Source organism: Corapipo altera, unplaced genomic scaffold (assembly GCF_003945725.1).
Source record: "Corapipo altera isolate COAL_440 unplaced genomic scaffold, ASM394572v1 150, whole genome shotgun sequence".
Lineage (NCBI taxonomy): Eukaryota > Metazoa > Chordata > Aves > Passeriformes > Pipridae > Corapipo > Corapipo altera.
In genome coordinates this window covers 2619511-2640746 of record NW_020884941.1, presented here as the reverse complement: position 1 = coordinate 2640746, position 21236 = coordinate 2619511, and the positions used below count along the sequence as shown (strand labels likewise).

General features: G+C 43.6%; 1 protein-coding gene across 7 annotated transcripts; it reads left to right on the top strand.

The window, feature by feature from the left end:
• Window positions 1-60: 60 nt before the first annotated feature.
• EIF4ENIF1 (eukaryotic translation initiation factor 4E nuclear import factor 1) lies at window positions 61-20345 on the top strand. Of its 7 annotated transcripts, XM_027661556.1 has the most exons (19): window positions 61-79; window positions 366-489; window positions 3724-3797; window positions 4583-4710; window positions 5231-5511; window positions 6148-6349; window positions 7410-7585; window positions 8967-9102; window positions 9431-9610; window positions 11644-11873; window positions 13033-13104; window positions 13461-13644; window positions 14067-14146; window positions 14520-14659; window positions 14822-14906; window positions 15924-16056; window positions 17176-17520; window positions 17767-17931; window positions 18456-19108. In XM_027661556.1, exons 2-19 carry the CDS (start codon window positions 394-396, stop codon window positions 18680-18682), a joined length of 2934 nt encoding a protein of 977 aa, XP_027517357.1. In that variant the 5' UTR covers window positions 61-79; window positions 366-393; the 3' UTR covers window positions 18683-19108. The 7 variants fall into 7 exon arrangements, with proteins under 7 accessions (XP_027517357.1, XP_027517360.1, XP_027517363.1 ...); XM_027661559.1 differs by lacking the exon at window positions 61-79 and having other exon boundaries at window positions 150-489; window positions 7416-7585; XM_027661562.1 differs by lacking the exon at window positions 61-79 and having other exon boundaries at window positions 153-489; window positions 17458-17520; window positions 18456-20345.
• The last annotated feature ends 891 nt before the right edge of the window (window positions 20346-21236 follow it).

Genomic DNA, 21236 nt, shown 5'->3' with positions numbered 1-21236 from the left:
GTGCCTCGGGACGGCGCCTGGGCCGCGCTGCCCCCGCGCCGCGGGGCGAGCGGAGCCCGAGCCCGGCGGGGCCCGGGAGGTGGGTGGGGAGGCGGGTCCGGCGGCCCCGCGGCCCGGCCGTGCCCCCGGAGCGGGGTTTGCGGTGTGGGAGCTCACAGGCTGGGCTGCGGGAGCGGGTCGGACCCTCCAGCCGGAGCCGCCGGGTCGGGGCGGGGGGCGGTACCGGCCGGGAACGGGCGCTCTTGGGGAACCCGGCGCTTCCCTGCGGTGCCCCAGTGCCGAACTGGCTGCTCAGGCTGGAGGGAAAACGCTCCCTCCAGAACCGCAGGGGTCGAAATCTGACGGCTTGGTTTTGTTTTAATTAGCTCCGTGGTCAAAGGCTTTGAAGTAACCATGGATAAAAGAGGAGGTGTAACAGAAACGGAAAATGGCGATGCTTTCCTGGAGCTGAACAGAATCCCAACCAAATACCCACATCGTTACACTAAGGTCAGCTCCCCTTTCCTCCCTGAGTTGTGTGTGGAGCTCTTGGCCACAGAAGTAGAGTGGGAGGTGGAGGCTCTGTAAGAGGGAAGCAGTGAGGTGAAAGCTGAAAAGCCTTTGCCTGGATTAGGATTTGCGAGGTGGTGTAAAACGAGCAGCTTGTTAAATGGGATGTCGCTGTGCAATCCTGTCCTCGAGATACTTCTTGATTCCCACCACCTCATTTTAATATCTGGGCACCCCACAGCATGTGCTGAGGTAATGGTAGAGACTGAAGTATGTTGTTCTACCAGCTCTCTCAAGCGCTTGCACTTCACAGTTCTAGTTCTGCTTTCAGCAGAGTTCCTTTAAGAGGTTGACCAAAATGTTTCCTTGCAGTAGGTGCCACTTCCTAGGAAGGTGTAGCACACAAGATCTTATCAGGAACTCTAACATGTTTACTGGATGCCTTCTGTAACTTTAGAATTGCTCATATTTGGCCACTGGAAGCTTAAGCAGTTATGACTCCAACCAATGCTTAGTGTTAAAACCTGAACACGGGTGCTTTTGTTTAACTGTGATACCTAAATATGTATGTGTGTGAGTGGAAGAACAGTGACTAAATAACTTGCAGTTAAAGATTATTTCAGTACTGAGTGAGTTTGATGTGCTGTGTTTAGGGCTCAAATCTTGTTTGGGGTTCTGGTACCACTGTTGAAAACTGCCTTTGGAAAGAGTCTGTAATGGGGGCTGGTTTTCCTATGGCTGCAAGCTGTGGGAACAGGTGGTCATTGCTTTGTGGAAAATCTGTTAAGATACTTTACAGCAAATGGCCTGAAGTGTGGAACAGGGTGAGACAGTTTACTGTTGCTGACTGTTATCTTCCTTGAGGAATTCAGAGCTGTTGGTTTCCTGGTAGGTTGTTTTTTAAAAGAAAAAAAAAATTTATCATTGTGACCCTGTTCTGTTGAGATAGTGGAGCTCTGGCTTATTTTAACTAGACATCAACAATAAACCACGTACTTCAGAACTGGCAAAACTTCATGGGAATAGCATGGCTTTCTGATTCTGTAACTTCTTAGAGAAGATGGGCACTTAACCTTCGAGGATGTTAAGTATGCTTTTCTTCAGGCCTTGCTATTCAGTTTAAATGAAGGAGAGGAGTTGTTTTTAAACTCTCCCTGTTGAAAAAGTGGTATCTGTACTTGTTCTGTCCTGTCCAGTTCCTTTCAAGAGTAGTAACTGAATGTAGCTTCAAATCCTGCTTTTTGGGCAGCATTCAGCTGGTGCTAGTGGTGAGTGTGCACTGAAACCAATGTATTTTTAGCATCACTTTTGTTAATTCAGTACCTATAGTTTCTGATCAGGATAAAGTTGCAGAACTAGTGCCAGAAGGTGTCTAGTCTTGCTTACCTGTTGGTTTCCAAGGAGTCTAAATCAAGAAATACCAGAAATCAGTCTGTGTTGAAATATCTTTCCTCATATTATGGTTCTTTTACATGTAACAGGTTAAATATAGCTGATTTAAGGTGCTCATGTAATCAGTATTGTAAGACATTTTCAGATGTTCCAGTTTCCTACTAATTAGGGATTGAGGGAACACTGTTTTGGGATATGTGCCGCTGATTTGGAAAGGGGACTGATTTCCTTTAGTGGTTTATATTCACTTACTGCCAGTAGGAAAACAATTGGCTACACTGTGAGTAGTTCTCAGATGTTTGATTAAAACTGTTTGCTAACAGTTAAACATACTTTTCACCCACCTACTTAAACGTACTAGTGTGTGAATTAAACAAGAACCCACCAACACCACACTCTGGAAGTGCCAGCATTCATCTCCTCTGTTCCAGGAGTGGACTGCTACACTACTCTGGGTAGTCCAAGCCTTGTCTTTTCTAGCTCGTGGGAAGCTGTTGCTGCACAAGTGCACAGCTAATGAGCAAAAGCCAAGAAAGAATTCAAATTTTCCTCACTTGAATGAGGGATTGTGATAGGATGTGATTGAGAGCCTGTGGACTCCCTCTCGTGGCCAGAGGAACAGCCCATTCCCGATGTGGTGATGGACAGGGCTGTTAATACTCGTAGTATCTGCACCAGGCTGTGATAGTATTACAGCACTGATGTTACTCACAGATTGAGGTTTATTTTGGGAAGCTTGTGGGCAGGGAGGGCAGTGTTCCTCCCTTTAATGGAGCTCTTTTTGCTGAAGGCTGGTACAGGATGATGCTTGAATGTGTATGTGTAGATTTTATCCAGCTACCAAACTGCCATCTGGAAACTTTCAAGTATCAAGCCCACATAGTTAATGAACTGATTTTAATCACATGGGGATAATGATGTAAAAGCTCTAGAGGATGTTGTATTCTTGGGGGAAAAAGGTAAAGAGATTTCCTTCAGTTTGGCTGATGTGTCTGCTTAGGATTTCTTTATCCTTCCAGCTGCTACTGATTTCTGCACAGTTGTGAATCAGTTCAGTACAGTTGGGAGGGAAGGCAGATTGAGGGAAGTTAATCTAGGGAGAAGGAGTAAGTCTAATTAGAAATGTGGATCTTGATTGCAGCCAAGTTAATGATGATTTAAAGCACTGATGATCACATCAATAATAATGCTTTTCAAGTGTAGCAAACTCTGGATTGATTGGCAATCAAATGACTGACTCAGGGTGTGCCATGGTAAACCAAAGACTGTTTGAAAGCTGGTACAAAGTGGGAAAACAAGTCATCTTTCAGCATTGATTTGGTGTTGGGTGGAATGGGTAATTGTATAAGATGCATTCCGGTAATCTTGGAATTGGTGATGGAATTGGAAATGGCAAGTTTGTCTGGAATTTCCAGGTAACTGGTATTGTGGCAGTGCTTTTTTACCTGCTGAACATTAAACACAGCAATTTTGATTCCTCCTTGAGAACTCAGCAGCTCCAGTGTCTGTGATGCCTGTCTTGCTTATAAGCTGAGCTGTCCAAGGAAGTGAATATGTAAACATATATGGTGTGAACAGCCTGGGAGTGTTCCCAAGGACTGAACCTGACCTAGTAAGGATCAGTGCTCCAAATAAGTGTTTGGTCAGTGGCCACTGAAAGAGAACTGAAACAGAAGCTTTCACTGCAGTAATTCACAGAATGTGAAACAACATATTGTGAAACTGGGGTTGTCCAGTTGCAACACTGCATTGAACAGGCAGTCTGGAATAGACAGTTTGAGTCACTTAAATTTTGTCTGGATGAGAACTGAAACTAATGTCTTCATTTATTTCTTTTTCTAGGAGGAACTGCTTGATATTAAAGAGCGTCCCTACTCTAAGAAAAGACCTTCTTGTCTTTCTGAAAAATACGACAGGTATTTTCTTAATTATACAAAGGCTATATACACTTCTCTCAAAATAAAAGTTTAAATTGCAAAAAACTCTTAGCTAAGAAGTGCTCTTATGTTGATGGGAGATGTAGGTGCTGCAGAGTTCAGTGTATGACAGTTTTCAGAAGTACTAATCCACTAGAAAAGGTTCAGTGCTCTGGCCAGGGCTTTTGTGCTTTGAACAAAGATTACTTTCTGCTGGATCTCATGTTATAACTTCACACAACATGAGTCTGATAGACTTGCAGGAAAAACTGCCTACAGTATAGATGGCTGTAGCACAGACTGGGTCAGGTTGTAATGAGCTGCCTTGCTTGGTGGATTACTCTCCCATGATTACTTCATTTAAAAATGAAGGTGAGTGTTCTTGGTTGTGTTTTTAGGTTTGCTAAGCAGCAGTTTGTTTACTGTTCAGGTTAATTTATTGTAGTAGTAAGTGTGAGAAGGAAATAAAATTATCTGAATGCTTAAGAGCAGCAGCATATGATCTTCTTGAGCTGTTTTTCAGTGTACCAGATAAACTTCACCAATAACTACCCTTTATAACCTGATGGTGGGTATTATACTTCCTTACTGTTACAGGAGGGATCCAAATACCATGTGTGAGGTAGTAAACCGGAGTAAGGCAAAGATTTAGAAGCTGGGTGTGAAAGATGTTTCACTTGTACAGGTTGCTGACCAGCGAATTCTGGGTTTGCAGCAGCAGCAGCACTGTGAATTATGTATTAGACTACAGGGTAGCAAACAATCCTGCAATTCTGTTTCCACAGTGATGGTGTCTGGGATCCAGAGAAGTGGCATGCATCTTTATATCCGACTTCAGGAAGAACTTCACCAGTGGAAAGCTTTAAAAAAGATTTGGATTCAGATCGGACTTCTCTTATGCGTAGGATAGTAGGTGAGTGTTCTTACAGCACGAGATCCCACCTGAACCTGGGCTGTTGGCAGAACCTTTCCTTTGGGGTAACACAAAGAAGACTCTATAAAATATTTCTGAAAATTGATTGACTGCATAGAATACGTGTCAGGGAAGTCTTGGTTGCTGTAACTAGGCTGTAGTTGGTTTTCTGGTAACTTAGCTAAGAACAAACCTGGGCAGCAGTTGGTTATCCCACTATTGCCATGTAGGAGGTAGTGCAAGTGCAGGGTGCTATTTCCCTACAGCTCAAGGATGAGTACTTAGATAATCTATAGTGGGAAAGCAGGTACTTCTGAGGAGACCACAGTGATTCCTCAATATCCAGCTGTAAATTCTTTATCTGCTCGTCCTGTGATCTCAGCTAGGTTAGCTTCCCAAAATAAACCATGAGTGTCCTTCGAAAAGCCCTGGGATAGCAGCAAGGGTGTGGAACAGACAAGTCCCTTGTCTTTACCAGCACTTTAAATGTACTGCTTTTTGTGTGGTCTTTGACTTGCAGACCCAAGGGAGCGAGTGAAAGAAGATGATTTGGATGTGGTCTTGAGTCCCCAGAGGCGAAGCTTTGGGGGTGGCTGTCACGTGACTGCCTCTGTGAGCTCCCGGCGGGCGGGGAGCCCCCTGGAAAAGGACAGTGACGGGGTCCGGGTGATCGGGGGCCGCAGGATCGGCAGCGGGAGAATCATCTCCTCCCGGAACTTTGACAAAGACCATCGGGGTGGGGATTCCAGGGATGGAAGAGACCGAGACCGTGACAGGGACTACAAGGACAAACGCTTCAGGGTTTGTGCTTTCTGTTCCTGTTTGCTTGTTAAATCTGAGTTTTGGGGCACTTTGCACTGAAAGCACCAGGGGCAGATGAGTGCACGCAGCAGTTCAGTGTCCTGTGACAGGAGGCCATTTCTTCTTAAAGTCACCTTTATGGTGTAAAGGGGGAGCACTTGGTGCTTCAAAAACTTAGTTACATCCCTTCATATAGCTCAGCTGGGATGCATCTGATACTGTTTATCTTACAAACCTTGCCTGTGGTTGACTTGCCAGCAAGATACTCAAAAGTCTCATAGTTCATTTGTAGTTCTTAACCTAGCAGTTGTCAGTGAGTATTGTTTTTAACCTCAGCAAATGGAAGCTTTCTGTGCTTTCAGGCTTTTTTTTGAATATTTTCTGCTTTTAAGAAGAAAGAACCACTAACCTACATGTTAGGATCTGAGTTTATAGAGGCACCTGTGGATCAATGGCCTGTGGTGCAATGAAGCAGAAATTTGGCTGTGAAGTTTAAAATTTAAAAGTTTACTGAGCATACAGGGAGTGTGTATAAACCTTAAAAAACCCCTCAAAAATGGTCATTTGCTTTGGAAGTGAAGGAGGAATCTTATGAAGCAGCATTTTATGGTTAACATTGTTAATATCCCACTTCAGAGGGAGTTTGGTGACAGCAAACGTGTCTTTGGGGAGCGAAGGAGGAATGACTCTTACACTGAAGAGGAGCCTGAGTGGTTCTCTGCTGGTCCTACAAGTCAGTCTGAAACCATTGAGCTCACAGGCTTTGATGATAAAATTTTGGAGGAAGATCACAAAGGGAGAAAACGTACAAGGCGACGCACGGCCTCCCTGAAAGAAGGTAATGGACATTCACCAGGGCTTTGTCTGCCACTGTGGCATGTTCCAGGATAGAGAGGGCATTGTAAAGGTATTTATGATCTAAAAGATGAATTAGATGGTAAAATACTAATTTTTTTCCAAACAGAGGCAGGGTTGAGAGGCTGGGAAAAAACCTTGTATGGATGTTGAATAATAGCAGGAGTTGATAAGTTATTAAAAAGGGTTTGTTCTCTTCTATATCTTGCTCGATGCTAAAGCCTTGGTTTAAATTAAGCTAATGCTCTGAGGAACTTGAAACATTTTTTCCTTTTAGTAATACTAACATTAGCAACACGGATTTGGGCATACAGCTGCCAGGAATGTGGCTGTGAACTGAATGTGGAGACTTGAATTTGTGTGCATTCATTGGACTTCAAGTCTGCAGTGATTATTACCACTGAAAAAGCTGCAGTATGGCAAGAGGGAAGATGACTTTTTAGTGCTAGAAATTCTGCAGGTGGACAACATGAGTGAATAAACAGCTACACCTGGGGTGTCACTGAACTGTAGTGCTGTTTCCAAGCACAGGAGGTTTGTGGTCATGTCACAGCTTTTTTGCAGCACCTCTACCAGCTTGTTGAGAAGTCTTTAAAGCAAGAGGTGCCTTGCTCCTGGTGGAGGAGGAGGAGCAATATTTGTCACGTGCTTAAACAATAAGAACCTGAATCAAGAAGGCAGGAGCTTCCAGAGGATTCTTGATGGAAAACCAGCAGCAGCTGTGTGTGCTTGGTGTGGCAGCACATCTGATGTGTGTGTGCTCCCTGGGTTGAGCAGGGGGCCGTTGTTAATGCACAGTTCAAAGGCAGTTCTTATTTTCTTAAGCTGGATAGTCTGCATAACAGGCTGGAAGCTCTGTGCTAGGGGGTGTGGTGTGCAGCAGAAGGCAGCCAGCACAGTATAACTGATGAGATACCACAGGGGGTGGGGTACTTTGGTCCTGTGCTTCTAATCCCTGGGCAAATGCACTGGCTGTTGGGCACTGTTCCCACAGGAAATAGTTGAGTTCAGTGATTCAGCAGCCACTTGGTTTTCTTTTTAAGGGATAGAATGCAATGGTGGAGTGGTAGAAGAGGATGAAGTGCAGACTGTCCTTGCCAATGAAACTCCAGCAGATCAAGAAGTTCCTAGAGAAGCTGCTTTACAAGAACCAGCTCCAGGAGAGTTTGACTTCAATGAGTTCTTTAACTTGGATAAAAGTGTTCCTGGCCTGGCTTCAGTGAGTTTTTTGGTTTTTAAGACTGGCTGTATTAATGAGAAGCATTTTTGCTGCTGCTGCTGCATTCTGTGAAAGCTAAAACCTGTTGCTTTGTGAAAGTTGCTTTGTGCAGTGTGTAAGTGTACAATGAATTTGCAGAGATGTAGCTTTGGAGTGTTAGGATGTCACTGCCAAAGTGTTATTCCTGGGAGTGGATCCATCTCCAAAGACAGTGTTTGAGGCAAACTAGCTGACTGTCTTTCTTTTGATCACTACTTGAAGACTCAAAATTGTCATCCTGAATGGATCTTCTTTGGAAGTATTTAAGATATCTTCAGAGAAGATTCACTGTACAAATTTAGTATAGTTGAGAACAACCTTTTCCATGTAAGTCTGGGAATTGCAGCAAACAGATCTTCTGGAGAGGCTTCCTGGAAGGCAGTGAAGCCTGGAGACCCCAGGTGAATACTGTCTGGGAGACCTGGCTGCACTGTTATCAATACCAGTAATGTTCTTAAAGGGTTTGTGTCAACAAAGATTCATCATATGGTGGCAGTAATTTGACAAGTATACTGGAGGAGAGTTTGTTCTCCCTGTAGAATATATAGATGAGGTGTCTTTAGACTTGACAATCTGATTTTCAGCATACCTGCAAGATGGTGACTCCTTTCAAAAGCAGGGAATTCCCAAGTCAAAATAGCTGCTGATGAGACAGATGGGCTGATGTTATTTGTCAAAAAAGTGAGTTTCTTTGTGATGGTGATATGTCTGTGACAAGTGTTACTATAGGTCTGTACATTACTTGTCTTAATTCTTCTAATGTGTTGGAGTCAAACAATCAAAACCAAGGGGATCAATACTGTCTTGCTGTTGTAAAGTGTGCTGGGACACTTGTTTCAGACAAAACAACTTCTCTGATAGGAGGAAGCTGCTCTTCTTATGTCTAAAAGTAAACATGCTGCATGTTGAAACTCATCTGTGCCTGTTGACCAGGCTTTAACTGCTTTAATCTTGCAAGATATAAAAACATTTAGTTTGAATTACATTTTATAATGCACCGTTTTTTTAAATACTTGTTGGGGTTTGGGTTTTTTTACACTTCCACTTTAGAATGTTGTATTTAATGGTCTTTGGGGGCTCTGTGCTGTTTCAGTTACAGTTTTACTCTGAGCAAATATTTGCTGTCAATAAGAGATGTACACTGGGTTATTTTAACTGAATATACAAATGGTGCCATTTTGGAAGGAAAAAAGCAGTTCAAAGCTTTGACACTCTGAGAGCAGCATCTAGTTGTCTGCAGCAGAAGAATCCTGGTTGCACAGTAGAGCTTTTCAGAGATGTTGCTGACCTTGCTTCTGTTAAGATTTTCTTTTTTTCCCTTTGTTTTTCCTCCCATAACCAGCTGATAGAGGATGTGCTGGGGGAAGGTACAGTGTCTGCCAGCAGGTTCAGCAGGTGGTTTTCTAATCCCAGTCATTCTGGAAGTCGGTCAAGCAGCTTGAGATCCACCCCTCATGAGGAGCTGGAGAGGCTGGCAGGTAAGGCTCTAGGACAGTGCAGGCTCAGGGAGCCTCCTTCCACATTCTTTCTTACTCATTCAATAAGAACATGGCAGATAAAGCTTCAGGACAGGGAATTCTCCCACAGTTTAAGCGCTTGACATTCTTCTGGAAGCTCTTACAGTAAAGCAGCTGTAAGTTCTCTTTTTATAAATGTTCTTGTCAATGCTTCCTGATGACTTTCCAGGCAAGGGGTGTGAGCCATAACTTTTCAGTGACGTGTTGAGGTTGGTTACCAGTGTGTGTTCATCTTGAGCCGTTGGGTTGGTGAACTGATGTCGCAGTGCTCCTGGTTTTGCTGTTTCAGGTCTAGAGCAAGCCATTCTCTCCCCTGGCCAGAACTCTGGAAACTACTTTGCTCCCATTCCATTGGAAGACCACTCTGAAAACAAAGTGGACATCCTAGAAATGCTACAGAAAGCCAAAGTGGACTTAAAACCTCTTCTCTCAAGTCTTTCAGCCAACAAGGAAAAGCTTAGAGAGAGCAGTAAGTGCCTCTTCAGCTATTGTCAAGTTCTTGTGCTGCAGTGTCTCACAGCAAGAGGCTTGGTGTTCTGGAAACCTCACCTGCCAAATCCAGGAGTAGGCAGTATTATAGATTTACTGAAACCCAGTATTCAACAGCTCTGTGTCCGTATCATCCTTGATTCTTTTCATCCTATCCCAGGATGACACCAGCACTATCAGACTGCTTTACTGGCCAGTAACAATCATAGGATGATGCAAGCCCTGATCTGAGTTTCCAGCTTTGTGTATGGCATTTGCATAAGTTTTTCATACTGGAGACTGGTAATGTCAGCTCTGAAACTGTGGCATTTAACCTCTGGCTTTACCAAAAACTGACAGTGTAAGTCATCCTTGGAAGCATCTGTAATCATGTTGATCCATTAACTGTCAGTGTCTAAGAAGCTGAACAGTGGCTTGAGGATGTGATTTTTATTATTTTTTTTAAGTGCATACTGTAAACTTGAACTTGCCAAGACTTGCTGCCACTTGAAGCACAGTGGCCTTGTACTGTTTGGGGCATTAATTAAATAACATAAAGCTACAGCACAGCATAATAAGAGAAATCTTGGCTGGAATCACAGGGTTCCAGGGAACTAAGTCTGTTGGAATTCACTTTTGCCAGCATCAGCTGTTCTAAACAGAGTTCAGGCCTGACTTTAATGTTCTAGGGCACCTTCAGGTTAGGGATTTGCATGTTTGGGCCCATAGCATGCACGGAGGGTACAAAATGCATGTGTTCTTGGAAATCTCGAGGTCTAATTCCAAATTGGTTTCTCTTTGGCAAGCAGCATGTATTGCCATGTAAACTGGACTGAACAAAAAGTGCTCTGATTTGTGTGAAGCAGCAAGGAAGGAAAGCATCCAAGTACTGCAAATGTTCTGAAGCATCCAGCAGGGAGTGTTGGCTAACATGTGGAGAACTTTCTTAATTTGACTTAAATAGAGCTACAAGTCTCTTCTGTGTTCTGCTTAATCTGACTTTCCTACTAAAAACTTTTTCAACTTTGATCCTCACAAACCAAGGATGAAGGAACAAAAGTTTGTGGGGAAGCTTCCATTCACTCAGAAGTACCTGCTGCAGGTTCTGTATTCCCATAAAATGCTGTGCAGTTCTTGGAGTGATGTGGAGCTTTCAGGTCCACCAGCATCATATTTGCTCATGTTCCATGCTGCATGTCTGCATCATTGTTTCTTTTCTCCACCTTCTTGCCCAAATTTCCAGTAAATCTCTTTTTCTTTGGGCCAACATCCTGCTACAGCAACCCATGGCATGCTCCTGTCTCTTTTCTTTTCTCTTAAGGTGTCATACCTTGTGATGTGTGTTAGCTGGTCCATAAGGCATATTTAGCCTTGATGTTGGGCACCAGTAGGTATTTATATATGTACATATGCACACACAGGAAAAAAATACTGCTAATAACACTTGTACCTTATTCTGCTTATGCCAGTGGAATCTTTCTATAGAGGCTTTAATTTCTGAGCAAAAAATCTACTTCAAGCTTTATACACATCAAGTGAAGTGTGTTAACTGATTGTCCAAAGTCTCTAGATTTTCCAGGTATGTATTCCTTCTACTCATGATGGCTTCAAGCAACTTGACATGGCTTGCACTGTGATTGGAAGGCCATCTGGTCTCCTGGAGTAAATGCAGCTTTCCTAACTGAAAAAGAATCAGTTGTCACACTAATATTCTCTATTAAATGCAGGCAAAGTTGTAAACTGCATGTCTTGTAGGATAAATGAAAGGTAGGGAGAACTTAGCAGCTGAAACCTAAACTGGCTCTTGGGCAGTCTCACGTGCCAGTAGTTGTGCATGTCAATTCTCTGAATTTGGATATTAGAATTAGTCTAAACACAGGTCAGTCGTGGTTTGACAGCTGGGAAGAGGATCAGAAAAAAAGGTTTTGGCTGTTTCTTGTTTTCAACCAACTTGTATTGAACACCTGCACAAGAACTATCAGCTCACTTGAGAACAGAATCGTGGTTTACCAGTATTTCTTCTGTATTTCTCAGCACATTCAGGAGTCGTGCTTTCAGTGGAAGAAGTTGAAGCTGGGCTAAAAGGCCTGAAAGTGGATCAGGAGGGGAAAATTGCCACTCCCTTTATGGCTGAGCAGATGGAGGAAGCATTGAATGCCACTGGCTCCAGGCAGATGAAGAAGGATGGAGACATGACGGCGTTTAACAAACTAGTGAGCAGCATGAAGGCCAGCGGGACCCTGCCCTCCCAGCCCAAAGTCAATGTGAGTAGCAGAGCCCTGGCTCTGGGGATTAACTCCTGGGTTCTGATCAGGGGAACCCCTTGCACAACCCCTCTGATAACCTGTGATCCATGAGCAGTGTGATATTAAATACAGGCTTGCATTTAGAATGTTGTTTGGAGGGGAAACTGAGAGAGATGCTTTGGTCTCTTTTCTCCAGCCAAAGTAATTCAAAGTGAGGGTTTTCCAGTTCAGAAGTCACAGGATTGATTTCAAGTGAACTTTCTGAAAGCCCCAGAACTCTAAAGCTATATGAGAAGTCTAATGATTGCTACCTCTGTTAAAATGCTTGTGGTGTGGGTACAGCCAACACTTAACCTGGAGCTCAGATGTTTTTCATGACTTTGTTTTAATACAACTCTGTCAGTGCACAGTCTAACATTTTAAACTTGGCTTTTAACATGACTTGTACTAAGATAAAACTGAAGTGAATGCTTGTTAGCTGGAAGATTAATGTTAAACAACAGATGATACTAAGGTTTAGGCTATGAGATTGTAGGATGAAATTTCATCCTGCCACTAACTGCCAAAACTGTGTTTCCCCAGAAGCTATCAGCAACCACTGCTGGCACCATAACATACTTCTAACAACTGAGGAAGTCTCACATGTTTGTTTTTCCTGCCAGACTATACCCAAGGACTTCTAGGCTCATCTCCCTTCACTAAAAGATAGTGAAAAATGTAAATTTGCCCTGTGAAGAATTTGCAGACTGATTTCAGACTTAAGACTTTCATTTCTGGCTGTCTCTTTGCATTGATGTGCTATTTGGGTGCACAGAAGAACATCTTAAATAATTTCTCTAATATACAAACATTTTTCAGTTTGTGCATGTTTTCAGTTAACCACTGGCTGAATGTTCCATCTCCAGTTTACACAATTATATAAATCCATGTATTTGACCCAAACTTGAAGGAGGAACAGTGAACTACCTGGATACAATCCAGCACAAGGCATTTTTCTTAGCTAGGGAAGATCTGTGAGCCAGCTCAGCCCTTCACTTTGCTGGAATTTTATTTGGCTGATGCATAAACTACTGTTCCAACAGAACAGGCGAACTTATTTCTATCACTGAGACAAATGTGGATTGTCTCTTAATGAGTTTGATTGTATCTGTCTAATTTAGTGTTTTCATTTTCTTAGCAGAGCCTTGAAAGCCACTTAATGTCACCTCCAGAGATGTCAGGCCAGCCTCTATCAAAGAATATTCTGCAGGTATTTTACTGGGGGGAGGGAAATACTTAAAAGCATATCCCCAATGGGAGAACAAGTAGTATTTGACAAGAAGAATTATGACGTCAGTAGTGAGAAGTGATTCTGTAGAGAAGAGAGAACTAGTCACTAGTGCAATGTAGTTAGAAATGTGTCTTGTCCTGATATTTCCTGTAATTACAACTTGGAAATGAAAAGCCTGTAAAGTGCCTAATTCTGGGCAAACCAGAATTGGTGTATAAGTTGCACAAGTCCCTCTTGTCTCTAACTTGCTATAAATAGGGTGGCCTGTAGTGTCATAATGTGACTTGTTTGTGCAAATTGCTCGTATCTGAACATTCTTCATCACTTATTCTTAGGAACTTCTTGGCCCACCCCTTGCCAGACCTGCTTCATCGAATGTCTTGAGTGGCCTGATGGGTGGTTTGGAACCTGCAGCCTCTCTGCTGACACAAAGAGCCCCTTCTCCCCCCATTCCCCCCGTGTTCCCGACGCGAGCCGCCTCCGCGGATTACCTGCGCCACAGAATATCCTCCCCCCTCGGTGAGACTGCCTGCAAAGGGGTTGTTATTGCTTGGGTTTGTTTTAAGGAATGTTTTACAGAACTGTAAAAGCTTCCTGGCTCTTGGTGGGCAGCTAGGTCAGTGTCTCTAACGCTGAGTTGTTCAGCCAGAGCCCACAGTGAGTTCTGCTGTGGGATAACGTGCCCAGCTACTGGGTAAGAGTCTAATTTTCAAGGACTGTTTGGCCATTTGTATTGCAAAACACCATCAGTAGCCTCCTTTGTAGCTCTCTGGCCCAGTGACAAGGAAGAGATAAAGCTCTGTGGATTTAAGGGGTGAGCTGAGAGTCTTCACAGGGAATCCTTAATTCATGTGGAATTGTTTTACATCAGGATATATACTGTTGTATGTATTGGAAGAAACTGTTAGTTCTTTTAAATGCAACTGTTAAATCTTCTTTAGGTTTTGGACAAGGTTCTCAGCAATTGCTTGGTGATCCATTCCCAGGTGTAAGGAAGCCCATGAGCCCAGTTGCAGCACAGGTCAGATGACAAGCTTTTTGCTTAATGTAGATTCATATTTTATTTTATTTTTTTTTTATGGTGTCTGGTCTAGAACTAACCTTTGGGGACACTCAGCTCTTGCATTCAGATTTTTATGCTGAAGTTTACTCTGAGTGTGAGGATGCAAAGTCTAATTTAGTACAGTCTCAAAACATCATTACAATTTGACCCATCTTAGAGTACCTCAAGTACAAGATTTTTTTTTTAAGCTTCTATTGCCTGTCAATAAAAGAGGCTCTTGGCAGACACTTTGTGAAGACATTAGTAGCTATAGCAGTCAGTCTTCAGTATCTTAAATAAAACACAACCAAATCCAGGCTTTGATTTGTTTTTTTATGCAATTCTGCTTCAGATGAGTCCCTTGGAGATACAGCAAGCTGCATTAGAGGGACTTACACTCCCACATGACTTGGCTCTACAGGCAGCAAACTTCTATCAGCATGGCTTTGGTAAACCACAAATGGACAAGAGCAGAGATGGCTACAGGAACAGGTGAGCATCTGACTGCAAAATTTAAGGGGTACACTTGTAACTGATTTTTAGTGTGAATATTGTCTTTCACTAGGTATCTGCACCAGTCAGGCTTGCACTGGTTCTTGGCAGTGCTGCCTTTCATTCTGTGCCTCTTCTTACTGACTCCCTGTCCCTTAACAGGCAGCAGCGAGTGACGAAATCCCCCGCCCCAGGACACCGAGGGAATGCATCTTCTCCAGCCCCTGCAGCCTCCATCACCAGCATGGTCAGTACCTGAGGGACTGGGGGTGTGGGGAAAGCTGTAGAGGTGTCTGCAGTAACTGCACTGTAGCACTGGCAATCAGTGGGAGAAAGGGATGCCATAGGGGAGTTACTCAGGTTCATGAGTTACACTTTGTGCTTAACTGAATGTCTGCTCCTTGGAAATCAGCCTTTCTGGCCACTGTCATAGCTAAAACTGTTAATGTTACCTTGACCTGGTCTTCTGAAACCAAATGAAGGTGATTATGAAAACTCAGACCCTTGTATGCTGGTGCTTAAGTTTTCAGAAGACAAGTGCTGAAAGCCATTAGCTGCTTTAGAGGATACTGGTCTTTGGGTATGAAGTGTCTGAACTAAGTGTAGGTTGAAATAATTGAAATAATACCTGGGAGCTTCAGGGTCACTTTGAAAATCAGTAAAATCTCAAAGCCAAGTTGCTACCTCTCTGCCTTCAGCACTGTGTAGAATGTTGCTTTGATCTAAATTTTCCCAGTGAATCAAGTACTTGCAGCTCAGGACTGACACAGACCATCTAAATCAAACAAGTACTTCTGTTTGTATTCCAAACGAGTCACTTCCACAGGTGCTGTGGGACTTTGGGGGGAAAACGGGAATGAGGCAATAGTTCTCTGCAGTTCAGTCAGCCCTGAGTTAATACAGATAAAGCAGCTCTGTAGGAACTCCCCTGGAGCTGCTGTTCTGAACCAATAGCAAAGAGGAAACAGCTGTAACTTTAAATACAGCTCAGCTATTTTGTTTCAAGCCCATTACAGCACATTTGACTTTGAGAACAGCTGCTGGGTTTGGTATTGGACTTCTGCAAAAGCTAAAGAGAAGTACTTAAACTAGAGAGTAAAGCTATGAAATGAGGTGAAGTAAAATCATGGGCACACCACGGCTGATTGAAAAGAGCTTTAAATGGACAGGATGTGCTAGAATTGGTGTCCACCCACAAGTGAGATAGTGTGGCCTGGATAATGAGCACTGGGTAAAGCACTGCATCTCCCTGTGTTCTCTGCAGCTGTCCCCTTCCTTCACACCTACCTCGGTGATTCGCAAGATGTACGAGAGCAAGGAGAAAAGCAAAGAGGAGCCAGTTTCTGGGAAAATGAAAATCAGTGATGTGAAAGATGAAAATCAGAGACCAAATGAAGGTATTGTAATGGCTTTAAAAATATCACAAGCAAAAGGGATTTGGAATAGAATCAAATTGCTTCAGCACATAATACGCCCAGGCTACCTTTAGACATTCCTGATTCATGGAGATGAGGGTGTAGAAGTGAGTGAGCCTATAATGAGAGGAGGGCCTGGAGCTGTAGAGGGGATGGATACACTTCCAAGTGCAGTCTTCCAGCAGTGTTGGGTTTGTCAGTTTGTGGGCAACAGTGACACTAAGACCATAACTGTTTGTTGGTACCTTTTCTTGATGAACAAGCATAATAACAATTATGCTTCCATAGTCTACACCAGTAATTGAAAACTTAAGAGTTCTCTTGAGACATGCTAACTGAACAGCCAAAGCTGAGACCAATTAAGCTCTTAAGTGCAGCAGATCAGGGAAGCATTTTGTCACCCAAACTGATGTAAGAGGCTATTAAAAGGAAATGCTCAACACCAGTGTCCTGACCCAGTCAGGCTGGCTAATGGATAATTGTACTTCAGTGCTGGTAATAGAGGTACCTTGCAGTTCCTGTTAGCAGTCCAGCTGGAATACCTCCACTGGTAGCAGTTGATGCCAAGGTATTTTAGGCCTTATCTAACTGATCTGGATGGTCTATGGAAGTAGCTTCTTGAGGTGCTTTAGTGTTCCAAATCCTGCTAAGCAGTGGCAGACATAGAAGGCTGCTGCTCACCCCCAAACACATCTGAACTGAAAAGCCACTTTGGGCTAGATTTCTGGAGCAACTCTGAATTATAATCTTGTCTAGGGAGAATCCCTTGTACCTCCCATCACCTTTGGCACTGACTCATCCATGCTGCTAGTTCGAAATTCCTAAAAAAAAAAAAAAAATAATAATTAAAGATGGAGTTAGTGCTGATTCTGGTCTAATTTAAGCTTGCTGTCAAGGGATTTCTGTGGAACATATTCCTTCTCATTACTCTTTTGAAATAATTTGGCCAGAAGCATCCAGGAAAGAGATGCTCACTATTAAATATATATGAGTACAGTTCAGCTAGATCTGGAATCTTAACTATCAAATCCAGTCATTAGCTTTAATTTTCATTAGGTACAATCTCTAGCTGTGGACTGTAATAGTTGTATTCAATTCTAGCTACAGATAACCTACTGTCTAGTTCTGTGGAGAATGCAGATCAAGGAACTTTGCCCACCTTAGGTACCAAACTACCTGCACTGCAACGCTCTGCATGTTCCACACCTCTTACCCAAGCAAATCGTTGCACCAAAGAGCAAGACTACAGGCCCAAATCAGCTGGTAGGAAGACTCCTACAATGGCCTCCCCAGTACCAGGAGGCCCTTTCCTTCGTCCTGTTCATCAAGTACCCCTTGTTCCCCATGTACCACTTGTACGACCTGCTCACCAACTGCACCCAGGATTGGTCCAGAGAATGCTGGCACAGGGGGTCCATCCGCAGCACCTTCCTCTGCTGCAAGCAGGTAATCCATGCTTTTTTTTTTTTTTCCCCCCCTTAAGTTAGTGCATGTTCTCTTTAAGACTGACCTTTGTGTTAGGAACAGCACAAGCTGATATTACCAGTAATGTTTATTACATGAGAACTTACCTGTAAAACCAGACAACAAATTCCAACCCATCTGAATATATATATATATTATATATGTTTTGTTTTGCTTTAAGTTCCTTGTGCTTATCAGCTAAGAAGTTTTCTTGCTCACATCCAACAGGTATGCTTCCTCCTGGAGTGGACCTGTCTCACTTGCAGGGAATATCTGCTCCCATGCTTGGCCAGCCTTTTTACCCACTACCAACAGCAAGCCATCACCTCCTGAACCCGCGCTCGGGGACTCCTCTGCAGCTGGCGATGATGCAGCAGCAGCTACAGCGATCAGGTGGGTCAGAGCACAGCCAGCAGTGGGAGCTGTGGGACACTGGGAGCCTGCTCCAGGTACTCTGCTGGCTGGGCTCTTGGAGGGCACTGTGCTAGCAGGAACTACTCTGATTTAGTTGTTCATAATCACTGACCTTGTGTGGGTGTGAGGCAGCTTTGGCTCTGCCGGAAGGAAGCCCAAGTGAAGCACTTGCTTTCAGAACAGGAGTTGCCACTGACAGCTCTGCCTCTTGCAGCATGTGTGCAGCTTTCAGCCCTGCTGGGACAGAGGCCACCCACCATCTCCAGGGAAATGCTATTTGATCCTGGTCTTCTAGCTCAAACCTGCATGATACTGTGTCCAGAAGTGGCAGTGTCAGGCCATTTATGGGAGTACTAATGAGAATAAACACATGGTGCCCAGATTTCCCAGGGCTCAGAGATTGAGTAAAAGCCACATTCAGCTCACATGCCTTACCAGGTGATAGCTCAAGGGCAAATCTGTGCTGGGTATTACTTCACCTCTAATAGCTTTACATTTCACAGGCTCTGGAGCACAGGGATCACCTGCTGGTGTGCAAACAACCCCTCAGAACGTGCTGCCTCGGACTGGATTATCTCACGGGCACACACAGCTCGACCATCGCCCCAGCCAGAGGAGTGGCTCTCCCATTGGCCTTGCAAAATGGTTTGGTTCAGATGTCTTGCAGCAGCCTCTCCCTTCCATGCCATCCAAAGTCATCAGTGTAGATGAACTGGAATACCGGCAGTGATCAGTGACCACTGGGTGGAACACTTGTGATTCTTTAGACTGGATGAAAATGTCCATAGTCAGGACTTCACCTCTTGTTTGTTTTTTGGGGCTTTTATTTTTAGTACTCTGTGCAAAATTTCTTTTCGAGAGACTAAAGCACATGGCACCTGTCCTGGTCTCATGTCTGCATCAAGACTAAAGGATCCATTATGGCTTGGATAGTGAAGCCTGAAGAAATATAGATGCAAGACAAAGCCAGTTTAATCCTGGAAGTGTCTATTTTTTTTGTTTGTTTTTGTAAGATATGTGAATGAAGTGCTGATATTCTCTAGTGTAGAGGTAGCAGCTATAGATTCCTTCTGCAGAGAACTACATGTATAGACCCTTCTGTACAGACTTGTGTATAAACAATCTTTTGTACATACACACCTAGAATAGCCTTTTTGAATCTATACAGCTGTACATAAGAGTAGCTGATAACAGTTGAGCTTTAGTTGTGCCTATGGTTTGGACCTTTCTCCATTGTACGTGTGGGACTTTCTTTAAGATTAAAGTTGCATATCCTAAGTGTGAGTGAACAGGATGAAGTTGCTTTGCCTTTCCTTGCTGCTCATCTCCTCTAGGTCTCCCTCTCACATCTTTGTCACGTACTGTGCACTCAGTGTAGCTCAAGTGTCAGAGTAAAAGTCCACATCTTGCTGTCTGTGTAACAAAGGTCTGATTCCCTGTGTGTGACTCTTGCCACCAAATGAGAGATTTATTTAGTCTTTGAACAGCCTTGAGGATGGGACCTGGTGCAGTCATGATAAAGCCAGATCTTCAGTCTGTAGGTACCGACAGGTCGTTGCTCTTTCAGGAGGGCTGGTGCTGGTCCTTGTTTAGCTGCAGTATTTTCCTTGTTTTAATCTTTCAAGCCAGTTACTAAAGGTCATCAAAATGGAGCCTTTGAGTCCTCACCCTTCAACTCCTCAGTCATGGCTGTGGAATATCCTGTGCTGCCTTCAGTGCTGTTTCTGGAAGGGAGTCCCAAGCACTGTCCTCAGTCCCGTGTGCATCCAGTGATGCGATTACTGTGAAACTTGCCTTTGGAGACTTGTTCTGTGGCTTGAAAGGGGGAGGATGGGGTAGTTTTGTGATCTTACTGTGTATATTTGGTTTTTAAAGTACTATGTTCCTTTTAAGCCTGTTTCACTTCCCTGAACAGTTAAATGTTCTCCTCCATCCTTCTGCATGGTTCCTCACTTCACTCCCTCACTTGTGTTGAGTCTAGTACTGCTGTCATGTCCTCTATCTAGCTTAGGCCATTGTGCTCTTTTTTTAAAAGAGGTGGAAGCAAAACCAGAACTCTCACAGACTTGCTCTTTCTTAGGTCTCACTGAAAGCAAAACCAGCAGCAGGAAAAAAAAAAAAAACACTTGTCTGTATCCTAAGCCTTGGCAGAGTGCTGTGGTGGGTTTGTTTCAGTCCAGCAGAGACAGTGTTTATGGAAATAGCAAGCTGAATCACCAACGTGGAAGCTGTTGGGGGTCACCCATATTTCTAGTGGTTGTTCCCAAAGCAATCCCTGTAAAACATGCAATCACCAGCTTGTCCTTGTAAGACTGTTTTCATACTTTTTTAACTTGACACTTTCCCAGTAACATTCTGTAAATAAAGTTGATTCTACCAGCTGTCTGTATCAACCGCTCTTGTACTACATTATGTCAGTTTATTGATTAATTTTAAATGTTGTTCTTGTGTGTAAGCTGGAACCAGGATTTGAGCTGATCTCAGAGAGTTTCTGTTAGTCCAGGGCTGGGGAGGAACAGTCTGCTTTGATGAAGGTAACTGGCCTCACTGAAGATACAGAATGGAATTGCTGCATTTAAATGTCTGGGTTAAGTGTGAGGAGTGAGATTCAGTGTACTGGAAGAACCTGTAAAACTAACCAACTCTAAACAAAGGGTTATTTCTTTACAATCTGAATAACATCCTTCTCTTCTGCTCCTTCCCTCAAGGGTGATAACCCCAGCACAGCTGCAGCACTTCTCACACAGGAGTCTAGAAACACTACTGCTGGAAACGCTTGGAGTAGAATCAAGGCTTGGACATTTCCTTGCTGGGCTGAGTAGCAACCACTGCTGTAAGGATTTAGTGCTTGAGGGGGTGTCTGAAGTCGCTTTATTTCTCCTTGGATGTGTAATAACATGAGGGGGAGCATCTTTGATGCATCTTAGTAAATACCCCGTAGGTAAACCCCCTCCTTCCTTGTAGTGCTAGAGGCTGATGCATTGATAGCCCTCCTGACAAGAGGTAAAAGCTTCTTTATTCACCTCTGTTAAGCAGCAGAATCACTCTTTTAAGAGCAGCCTTTTTCTCTTGGGCACCTTCTCTAAACTAAGCAGGAAATTTTTTTCAGAAAACCTGAAAGCTTTCAGTCACTAACAGACACAAACAGCTTCCACTAGTCTAAACAACTGGAAAAGCAACTGCTCCTGAGCAGCACCAACCAGCTTTTCCACGACTGCAGGACTGTTAATAGCCTTGAAGTATTCAAACAAGGACACTTTCAGATTAAGGCAGCTGGAACTCTC